The sequence below is a fragment of the Phaseolus vulgaris genome, chromosome 11 (genome assembly GCF_000499845.2).
Source record: "Phaseolus vulgaris cultivar G19833 chromosome 11, P. vulgaris v2.0, whole genome shotgun sequence".
Lineage (NCBI taxonomy): Eukaryota > Viridiplantae > Streptophyta > Magnoliopsida > Fabales > Fabaceae > Phaseolus > Phaseolus vulgaris.
This window is the reverse complement of record NC_023749.2, coordinates 32,548,747-32,560,031: the sequence shown is the minus strand read 5'-3', so window position 1 is coordinate 32,560,031 and position 11,285 is coordinate 32,548,747. Positions and strand designations below refer to the sequence as shown.

Sequence of the window (11,285 nt, the reverse complement as noted above, 5' to 3'; positions counted from 1 at the left end):
CAGTCCTTCAAGCCGAAATAATCCTGAACCTGCTATGTCATCATCTTTCAGTGCATATCATGGGGAGGAAACTCGAGAGACCGAGTATGTGCGGGTGAACAATAGGGTTCGTGAGGTTTTTTCTAAATATACTAAGGTGTCAATGCTTCATGATTTTGTATAGAGTTTTGATATTGTTTTAGAGGGTGTGCCGAATGGTGCGTTTGCATTGCATAGGTGTCGAGAATTTGAAACCGTTTGTTTGGGTAGAGGGAGGGAAGCCAAAATTTTTTTCTATTTTTATTCTTGTTTGATTTCGGACATTCATGTCCACTTTCCTTTTGATGAGTTTACCATGGAGGTATTGCGTGTCTTAAACGTAGCTCCAGGCTTTTTGGTTGCTTTGTGAGGTGCTTGGTCTTAAGCCCACTCCTAGGTCTTTTTTACATTTTTTTGGTACAAGGCCAGGAGACCGGATAGGTTGGGTATCTTTAGTCGGTCAATCAAAGAATAGCTTCCTTAATCCTTTTACCACTTCCTATAAGAGATTTAAAGAAGGTTTCTTCAATGTTGTGATTGAGGAGGAAGGTCGACCATTTTTCTTTGATGGTGAGACTCCCAGGTTCCCTTTCTATTGGACAACGGATCCGACACATTTCTATATGTGGTCGAGAAGCTTGATGATCAAGGATGACCTAGAGGTACTATCTGTCTTGGATGGGCTTCCCCGCCAGATCCCAACCCAGGCTCTCTTCCATGCCTACTTGTCTTCTGATAAAATTGTTGATGTTGATGGTGTGTCTCTTTTACTCGTCTCGACTCTTTTTACTTTGACATTTGACTTAATCCTGGTTACTTGCAGATATCATGGCAGGCCTAACACCGGCAGGTGGGAACAAGGACTACTTTAAGGAGCTGCGCTTGAAGCGGCAGCAAAGGGCTCAAGCTGTTGAGGCATGTGTCGGGAGCTCCACGCTTTTCGCAGAGGTGCCTATCCCAATAGACGTGGTGCCGGGACCAGACACCAATCATCCTCCTGTCAATCCGAAGAAGAGATCAAAAGACGATCATGGGAAGGATCGAGGTCGTTCTTCTCGGCGTCACGGAGAACGTTCATCTTCGGGCAAGTCCCCAAAGAGAGGTTGAGGTGTCGGAGGGTCGAGTTCAGGCGACCTTGATTTTTTCAGTCATGACCTCCGAGTTGCCGAGGGGGTGACAGTGACCCTCAACCCTTTCAAGCAGGACTCCTTGTCGGCTTGGCCTTCTCAAGTCCATGATGCTTTCATGGAGCTTTGCTCGCGCACTCTCGTCCTCGGCAAACATATGACTTCTGATTTGCTAAAGAGGGACAAGAATGCAGCTGAAGTGGAAGGCTTGCGCTCTCAATCGGAAAAGTCTTTGTGTTGAGGCCGAGAGGACTGGAGGGAAGTGGCCGAGAAGGCGGATGAAGAGATCTGAGGGCTCAAAGAAAGCCTCTCGGACATGGCCCTTACGAACTATCGGTCCGAGAAAAAAATTGAAAAATTGATGAAGGACCTGAAGATTGCTGAGAACAACGTCATAGATCCACATGAGCTCGGCTTTCCAAAGGTTCTCGACCAAATTGCCTATTTTTTATAACATTCCTTTGGACAAGGGAAAGTTCGACGTCAACAAGGACTTCTATGAGGATAAGCTCTTGTCAATTGATAATATCCCGAGTGCCCGAGAGGTCGTGTCGGTTCCATCAGGAACTCCAGAGGGCGAGAGGATAGACTTAGATGCTTAGGTCTATACTATTCGTTTTGGTTGAGCACGCGTATTTTGTTTGTAAAACGTGTGCTTTTTTTGTAAATAGACGGTCATTCGATCTTTAATGAATTATGACTTTTTATCAATTGTGTTGTCTTTTTACTTCCTTCGTCTTGTTTAAATACTTCTGCTTATCATGTTGTCGGTGAGATGATACTCTCAATTAAGATTTCGCTTAGGTAAATCGATCGTGGCCGAGAAATTTTCTTTTATCATGCTCTCGACAAGATTTCACTTGAGTAAATTGACTTTGATCGGGAGGTTTCTTTTTAACTTGCTATCTGCAGAGATTTACTTGAGTGAATCGACTTGGCCAAGAGAAACCAAAACTCAATCAAATTAAATACCCCTTAAAAAATGTGACACAGAGAAAAAAAAAGTGGTATAGTTTAAAACTTTGAGCTAATGAACACAATATTTTCACACAAAAAATAGAGAAAATAATGGTGTTTTTGTACACTAAAAGCACAGCATGCACATGATAGTGGGGGAATCAGTCACCTCTGAAGTCAACATAGGTATGCTCAGTTTATATTATCCATATCCAAAATGATGCTTGTGAGATCTCCACAGCACAGCCACAGTTAACTGAAGAATCACAACCAAGGAAGTGTAGACCTAAATGTACCTTTTTATAGTACCACACACACAAAAGGTCAAAATCCATTATTGATTTATAAATAAAATGTTTTTATTTTATCATTTCTACACAAACTTTTTTGTGTCCTTTAATTTTGAGAATATTTCTAAGATGTGCTTATAAAAAAAATTACGAACCAAACCCTACATTCACACAACATTATCAATAAATTTTATTTTATCATTGGTTTGAACTATTGTGGTCTCAAACTATATAATACTATCTCTCTCTCTTTTTTTCTTATGTCACTGAGACCAATGTGTGTAGTTAAAGATTTGCTTAATAATTTTAATTCCATACAAAAGTTGATAGAATTTTCTGAATTCTCTTTCTTTCTGTTCACATATATTTTCCGTATGATATTTGTTTGAGACTGGCGGCAAAAAGAAAAAGGAAAGAAGAAAAACAATAACTAGATATTTTCAGTTCTGTCTTTCTTGGTGGGCATTATTTTTTGAATCACAATGATCATCATTCCAACAATTTTTAAAGCAAAAATTGCATCAAACCCCACAAGTTGCCATGGTTAAAAGAACCAACCCATTCAAGGTTTCACTACATTATTTAAAGTAAAAAAAAAAATAAACACTAAAAAACAACAACAAACGAGGTAACGTTGCAAGTTGTTCTGTTTTCACATTCCATGTGCATTCATTTGTGAAACACTATCTTTCTCTTTCTCTCACGTTTCCATTATATAAGACCTTGATTTGGGGGCAAGTTTCTATTCACTCCTCGTCCTTTCAAAAAATCACGGGGAGGGTTCGGAATCCGAGAAATGGGTCTGTCATTAGTACATGCTCTGTTCTTAACTCTGTTTTTGCTCTGCCACCAAACAAAAGCAGAGGAGTCTGGTGCAACCAGGATGCTCGCAGCAGAATGCAACTTGTTTCGAGGGAAATGGGTCTACGATGCTTCATACCCTCTCTATGACCCTTCTTCTTGTCCCTTCATAGATCCACAGTTCAATTGCCAAAAGCATGGTCGCTCTGATAAACTTTACCAAAACTATAGGTGGACGCCATTTTCTTGTCCCTTGCCAAGGTACCACCTTTACTCCTCTCATTATTCACTTGAACAAAATCTAAACATTTTTCTTCAAACACATGGGCTTGTTTTTCAATTCACTGTTTTACGTTAGTAGTCTACATGATGAAAATATTTTGTAAATTTCTGAGATAAAACTTCAGAAAACAACACAAATAAGATATAAGAAATTGTATCTAAATTTTGTTGTATTTTTATATGCATTTTCTTTATCATGTCATGGTCTTGGGCTAACTGGGGTTGTGAAATTTTTGTTGTGCAGGTTCAATGGATTGGAGTTTTTGGAGAGATATAGAGGGAAGAAGATTATGTTTGTTGGTGACTCCTTGAGCTTGAACCAGTTCAATTCATTGGCATGTATGGTTCATGCTTGGGTGCCAAAATCTAGGAGCACTTTCAGTCAAAGGGATGCTCTTTCCAAAGTGGCATTTGAGGTTGGTTGTTTCATTCTTGTGCTTTTACTTTATTTTTGGCTCAGTGTTTGGAAACTTTGCATTTTTGGTGGAAATGTTTGTCCATACTAGATGTGTCACTTCCCTCTCTTTCTTTCATGTAAGTTTAAAACTTTTCTGAGCCACTTCCATTTTTGAACTCAAATTCTGCTACGCTGAAATCTGATCTTATTTGGGTATTTGAGCTCAGAAATTGGTGTGGTGCATGTGCATATTTTTGTAGCTGCTGTGTAGCACTGTGCACTGAGGTAAGAGCAGTAAAGGTGAGATGTGATTGGTGGGAAGCTTTGCTTTTGGCTGGGGACAATTCTGATTCTTTTATTTAAGAGATAATAAATGTTTGTGTCCTAATATACTTTACTCAAAATACTTCTCCCTCTCTCTCTCTCTACCAAATTCAAACACCTCTGCACTTAAAAAAAAGTCATGAAAGTTAAAAACCATGATATTTTTTTCTGGAATTTTGTTGTTAATCATTAGAACATACGTGGAGTTTCATTTTCCACATATTCAGTTGGTTTGGTAGAAAAAGGGAAACTTTTTTACTTACTTCATATTCAAAACCACCAACACTTATTTTGTTATTCTCCTCTCACTCAGAAAACCTCAATTTTTATTACTTCCATCAAAATGTTTGATTTCATCTTTCAATATATCTTTATTACTTCCAGAAAATCATTAAATATTTAATAATTATGAATTTCACATTTTTTTTCATCTCTTTGAAGAGTTTTCAAGCATGTACTATGGATAGAAATTTTGTCTAACAAATGTTTCAATTAGTAATGATTAAGTTGAAGATTTAATTTTCCCTGCAACTCGGTATGTTAAGTTAATTGACATCAATCTCGGATTGTTACCATCATTGGCTGTAACTGAATTATGAGTAAGACAACGACTAACACCATTATTCAACAAAACCGTTTTTCTTTCCATCATAGTTTTCTGCAAATCAAATGAATGATAATTTGATATTTGCACTTATTTTTTCAAGCACAAAATCTTATTCTATGTTTCATTATGTTTGTTTATGATATAAGCTCCCATTATGCCATTATATAATATTGCAACAGATATAATTATTCATAATTACGTGTGGGTTAATTGGGCTCAAAAGAAATAAAAAACAATAGTTGAATCACAATGTTAAAAAAACGTTTGATTGAGATTTTTTTTTCGTTTATTAATCGTAAAAATATCGTATTATTTTACTTTTTACTTTGAATTCAATAAGATATTTTATTAATAAAAAACACTTTTTCAATTAGATAGGCTTATTGTTTAGATTTATAGGCATGTCTTCCAAAATAGTTGTAAAATAATGAATAATGATAGGGTTGTACATCTCATATTATATGTTAATGTATACTAAATTATAGTAGATAAGTAGAGGAAAATTCCATCCTTGTAAAATTATATTAACTTAAAATTATTAAGATAGGATCAAATTTATTTTAATAAAATTTGTAGGATTTATAATATCATGTACTATTCGTGTTGGATCATGTATTATAATTAGTACTTTTTGAGATTGAAATTAACTTTTTATGAAAAATAACTATGTTTAAATTCTTATATTGGCTTCTTTTTTAATGTGGAGATTTAAAGAAAGAAAAATGAAAGTAAAAGAAATTGTGATTTTTTCAGGACTATGGGCTTGAGATATACTTGTACAGAACAGCATATTTGGTGGATCTTGACCGTGAGAAAGTTGGACGAGTTTTGAAGCTCGACTCTATCAAGAACGGTGACTCGTGGATGGGGATGGACGTGCTGATCTTCAACACGTGGCACTGGTGGACCCACACCGGAAGTGCACAACCGTACGATCATTCATTTTCTCACTGTCTCACTGCAGTAAAAAAAACTAATAAAATAAAAATAAATTTTAGAGATAAAAAATAATTAGTTGTTATACTGACTAAATTAGAAACTATTTTAGAAATTAAAAAAAATTTAAAAATTAAAAAAAAATTGATTTTTAAATTAATTTTTATTATTGTTTAATAGTTTCTAAATTTGGTAAAAAAATTTAAGTGACTAATTAGATATCAATTTAAAAACTATTTAACAATAATAAAAATTAATTTAAAAATCAATTTTTTTTAGTTTATAAAATAGTCTCTAATTTAGTTATTATAATAATTAATTATTTTTTGTTTTTAAAACTGATTTTTATTTTATGATATGATTTTTTGAGTTTTTCAATTTCAATGGTTAATTAATGTTATTGATTTTGTAAAAATTGATGACAGGTGGGACTATGTTGAGGTGAATAATAGGTTGTTCAAAGACATGAACCGTTTTGTTGCATACTATAAAGGGCTAACAACTTGGGCTAAGTGGATTGAAAGAAACATCAATCCAGCACAAACCAAGGTCTTCTTCTTGGGAATTTCTCCAGTGCATTACCAGTAAGTTACTACCAATTTTCTTACATTAAATTCATCACTCTGTCAGTTGTTTCTGTATATCATTTGTGAGAATTAGTGATGTGTCATCCAATGAATGGAGTTAATGTGAAACAGTGATAAAATGAGTATATAGTTGAACAAAGATACTTTATAAAAAGTATATATGTATATTGAATGACAATGTAAAGTTGAAGTTTTGAATGAGGCATCTTTGGTGGTGTATGTGATGTGGTGATTAGGGGGAGAGAATGGAATGAACCAGCAAAGTCATGTATGAGTGAGAAACAACCATTCTTCGGACTGAAGTACCCTGCAGGAACACCAATGGCTTGGGTGGTGGTGAAGAAGGTGTTGAACAGAATAAGAAAGCCAGTGTATTTCTTGGATGTGACCACACTCTCACAGTACAGAAAAGATGCACACCCTGAAGGGTATAGTGGAGTTATGGCAGTAGATTGCAGCCACTGGTGTCTTCCAGGGCTTCCTGACACTTGGAATGAGCTTCTGAGTGCAGTTCTTTCTGGTTGAAAACAACCAGAGATAACTTTGTTTACTAGGTCCAACTTGTTTAGATGAAAACCAATTGTTTTCAACTTTAGGAGATATTTCATTTGGCATTTGGTTCTTGTAATTGTTCAATAAAAGGGCTTAATGCTCCTAATTGTAAATGTAGATCAATGTGCCAGAAATTTGCCTTCAGTTCTACCAAATACCATTTTGAATTTTGAAAACCATTGTGGAAAGACTCATTGTAAGGTAGCTGATGAACATGATGAATCCCCTTTTCTAAAGATGCAACAAAGAAATTGATGAAACAAAATTTATGCTGTAATATGGATTTTTCAGATGATCTATTTTAGTATTTTATATGCTGGCTTGTTAGTGATGGCCTTCATTGTCAACTAGCCTTCAGCATCAACCAAAGTGGCATGCAAATCTATGATTGGGCTGTAAAATTCGCAATGTTTCTAAAATCCAATTAAGAAACTCAATTTAAAGTTTAATATAGTTAAATCTGATAAATATTAATAAATCTATTTTAATAATTCAAATATGTAATACCATTCACAACAAATGTATCTTCGGGTGAGAGTAAAAACAGTTATATACATCACACAATTGTATATGGAATAACGGTTTGTTACTTCACCCGATTTAAGAGACTCTTCATCACTTAATTTGTAGGGACATTTTCTCATATACATCTAGAAGGTTTTATTATTATGTTATCTAATGATTTTAATCTCCAAAATTCTTTTAGTAACTCAAACATCCTTTATATTAAATTTTTCATTCAACTCAGCTTTAACCTTCTCAATCTCAAGTTTATTATTGTTACTTATTAGAATATCATCAACAATATGACACAAATAATATGAAACTATCTCTTCCTAGGAACTTGAAATAAATTCATATATCATATTTATCTCACTCAAAGTCAATGTTTGGAATAAACTTACTAACCACCTTATTTCATTGTATTGAAGATTGTTCCAGGACATATAAGGATTTTCTTAGCTTACAATCAAATCGTTTCTTGTATTTTACCATTAATCATTTAGTTGTTTCATGTAGATATTTTCTTTTAAGTCTTCATATGGAAAAAATTGTCTTAACGTCCATTTGTTCCAGCTCACAATTAAGCTCAACAACTGTGGTTAACAACACTCGAATGGATCTGTATTTTATCACGGAGTATGATATATCATTATAATCAATTCCTTTCATTCTAAGTAAAGCTTCTAGCCACCAATCTTCGCTTGAATAATTTCTAATCAATTCCTAGAATTTCACCCTTGAATTTGAAAATCCATTTATAGTTTATTAGTCTAGAACTCCCTTAGTCAATTAACTAAAGTTTATTTGTTGTTCAAAGTGAACTTATCTCTTTCTTTACCAAAACAAATGATATATTTGAGGGTTCATCATATAACAACTCACTAGCAACTACTAAGAAAATAAGCCCTACATTCATAACTTTCTTAAATATTGAACCATGACTTACTTTATTGAATCCTAATTTAAACATTAAATTCATACTTAAAAATATTAAACAAAAGTTAAAATTTTATTTCTATTATAAAATATTAGACCCTATTTAAAATTTTATTTCATACTTTTTAATATTAAACATGCTTTAAACATATTATTCCCTGGCTTAAAACTTATATTCGTAATTTAAAATATTAAACCAAACTTTAAAATTTAATACCTATTTAAGTTATTAATCCCTACTTCAAATACATGATTTCTAGTTTAAATATTAAATGTAAAATTATAATCCCTAATTCAAAAAATATTAAACCCTATTTCATATTTTAAATTCTTACTAAAATAATAATAAAACTTGATTCAAAATAATATTTCCTAATTTATAATATAAAATTATTCTTTCAAAACATCCCAATACTAAAATTTATTGCAAAAATTGTAATTCTTACGCAACAATAAAATTATTAAATAGAAACAAATTTGAGAGAAAAAAATAATTAGTCACTACATTGACTAAGTTAAATAATATTTTAGAGACTACAAAATTTATTATTATCTGAAGTAGTTTCTATTATTAATAAAATTTATAAACTAGTTTCTAAATGGGTATCCAATTAGAGAGGCGGGAAAACGTGTGCGAATCTAGAGAGGCGGGTGGACTAGGTATTAAAGATATAAGGACATTTAACGAGGCGTTATTGGGGAAATGGATTTGGCGAATGTAGTCAGAGGAGGGAGGTTTGTGGAGGGAAGTGTTGGATTCAAAGTATGGTGAGTGGAGAGAACTAAGAAGAGCAGTCAGCAGTTATAAGGAGTCAAATTAGTGGAAAGATTTAAAGAAAGTGTGGTTGTCGGAAGAATGAGGGAATTGCTTCGAAGACGAAATTTCGTGGAAGTTGGGGGATGGCAAAGATATAAGGTTTTGGAAAGACAAGTGGTTAGACAATGAGGTCTTAAGAGTAAAATTTTCGAGGCTATTTTCCATTGCCAATGAAAAATTTGCTAGCCTTTCACAAGTAGGTTTTTGGAATAACGACACATGGTGTTGGAAAGTGGCATGGAGACGTAATCTTTTCGAGTGGGAAATCGGTGAGGAAAACCAACTCACATTGTTGTTAGATAACAAAACCTTATTAAAAGAGTCCAGGGATCAATGGATATGTAAGGCGACAAAAAAATTATCTTATACGGTTAACTTAGCTTATAATTGTTTAAGAATAAGGGACGAAGGAGCCAATAGTACATTGTATGAGGCTCTTTGGAGCATCAAGGCGTTACCTTCAACATTAACTACTGCCTGGAGAGTTTTGAATGACAGTCTTCCGATGCGTGCTAATTTGGAGAGAAGAGGGTTAATCCTGGAAAGCAATAGGTGTGCTATGTGTGGGGAAGATGAGGAAAGTGAAAGTCATGTATTCTTCGAATGTAGAGTAGCCTGGAGAGTATGGTGCATCTGTAGTGAATAGGTTGGGGAACCAATAGTGGTTCATAGGGAAGGAAAATCCCATTTCCTACAGTTTATTCTAAAATGGGCTACACAAGAGATAAACAAATCTTGGAGGTGTGTTTGGATTGTAATGGTCAGAGAAATTTGGAAACAAAGAAATCAAGTCATTTTTAAGGAAGGTCGAGCAGACAACTCTGAAATTTTCACTTTGGCTCAACTAAAGGCGTGGACGTGGCTTACCAGCAAAGAGAATCTAGCTAAATTTACATACGCCCACTGGTGCATAAATCCTACGAAATGTCTGAAATATATCCAAAAGAGAAGATGAAGAAGGAGGGATTTGTTTTAATAGGAGGAAGTCTTGTAATTTACAGCTGTAAACTATTTTTAATTTTGTTGTCGTGATGTTTCTGAGATTATTGCTACTAATGCTCTTAGAGAGCTAGTTGTTAGTTGTTTGCAGGTCCAACTGAAGTCACGGTAAAGGTGATTCAAAGCTTGGTTATGGTTGAAAGATATGATGAATGTTTTTCATGTTGGGTTCCCTGATTGGATTCTTTATCATGTTATATGTTTGAAATTAAAAGGGTAGTACTAGGGTGGGGTTAGGTGCTAGATGAGATCCTTTGTTTTTTCGTTATCTTCATATATATCTGGATTACATGTTTTGTGCATTAGCTATTGGTTAGAATTGTATATCTATGTCTATTGGTTGGAAAGGTCTTATGGTAGGGATGCAGGGACAATGGTTCTCTTAGGGGTGGAGTCATATACGTTACAAGAAGGGCGTTGAGGAAGGGACAAGGAAGATGATGGTGTAGAAGTGATTTATTAAGCAGAAAAGGGTTCTGGGTTAATTTTTGCAGCAGCAAGCAGGACAAAGGTTTGTTGAGGGGTCTGCTAGGCAAAAATCTGACCTGTAAGCCCAAGTCCAAATGTTGACAATGCTGGTCAATGTTATGCAGTTTTTGTAGATGCACGTTTTGTGTGGTTAGTAGACCAGCTCTTTGTGTGGTTGGGACACCCCTAAAATGTTCCATTTTATTCTATTAATTCATTGTTGATAAAAAAATAGTGATTAATTATTTTTTGTCTCTAAACTTGAAACTTGATTTCTTTGTAATGATTTTCTTGTAATGTTGTAATATTATGTTAACATAGTACACGTTAAATTTAATAGTCTATTTTTTTTTATCACAAATTTAATAAATTTAATGGATTACTCTCTTTTTTACCATAAGAACATGTCATAACAAAACAATTTATAGTTAATATAATCCCTATAAAGTTTTAAAACATTAATCAACAAGCACACATAATTGAATCACTCATATTAAATATATCTTGACATAATAGATTATGGGTTGTAATATAATTGATTATGTTCCATAAATGATTATGTTTAGCGATAATGGATTATGTCAAATGAGAACATAATTGATTATGTTACAACTCATAATGATTGTGCCAAGCTTCTCAAGCTCTTCAACCATGTTATTATCTTCATTTGTGTTATGGTTTCA

The 11,285-nt window shown here is 33.9% G+C and overlaps 1 protein-coding gene across 1 annotated transcript; it reads left to right on the top strand.

Moving 5' to 3' along the window:
• Nucleotides 1-3,032: 3,032 nt before the first annotated feature.
• Nucleotides 3,033-7,057, top strand: LOC137827573 (protein trichome birefringence-like 39). The gene is made up of 5 exons (XM_068633772.1): nucleotides 3,033-3,454; nucleotides 3,720-3,891; nucleotides 5,557-5,732; nucleotides 6,165-6,323; nucleotides 6,563-7,057. Exons 1-5 carry the CDS (start codon nucleotides 3,189-3,191, stop codon nucleotides 6,849-6,851), a joined length of 1,062 nt encoding a protein of 353 aa, XP_068489873.1. The 5' UTR covers nucleotides 3,033-3,188; the 3' UTR covers nucleotides 6,852-7,057.
• The last annotated feature ends 4,228 nt before the right edge of the window (nucleotides 7,058-11,285 follow it).

Coding starts and splice junctions, on each gene's coding strand:
- LOC137827573 (XM_068633772.1), top strand. CDS start 3,189: ATGGGTCTGTCATTAGTACATGCTCTGTTCTTAACTCTGTTTTTGCTC. Junction 5,733..6,164: donor CACACCGGAAGTGCACAACC/GTACGATCATTC, acceptor AATTGATGACAG/GTGGGACTATGTTGAGGTGA. Junction 6,324..6,562: donor ATTTCTCCAGTGCATTACCA/GTAAGTTACTAC, acceptor TGTGGTGATTAG/GGGGAGAGAATGGAATGAAC.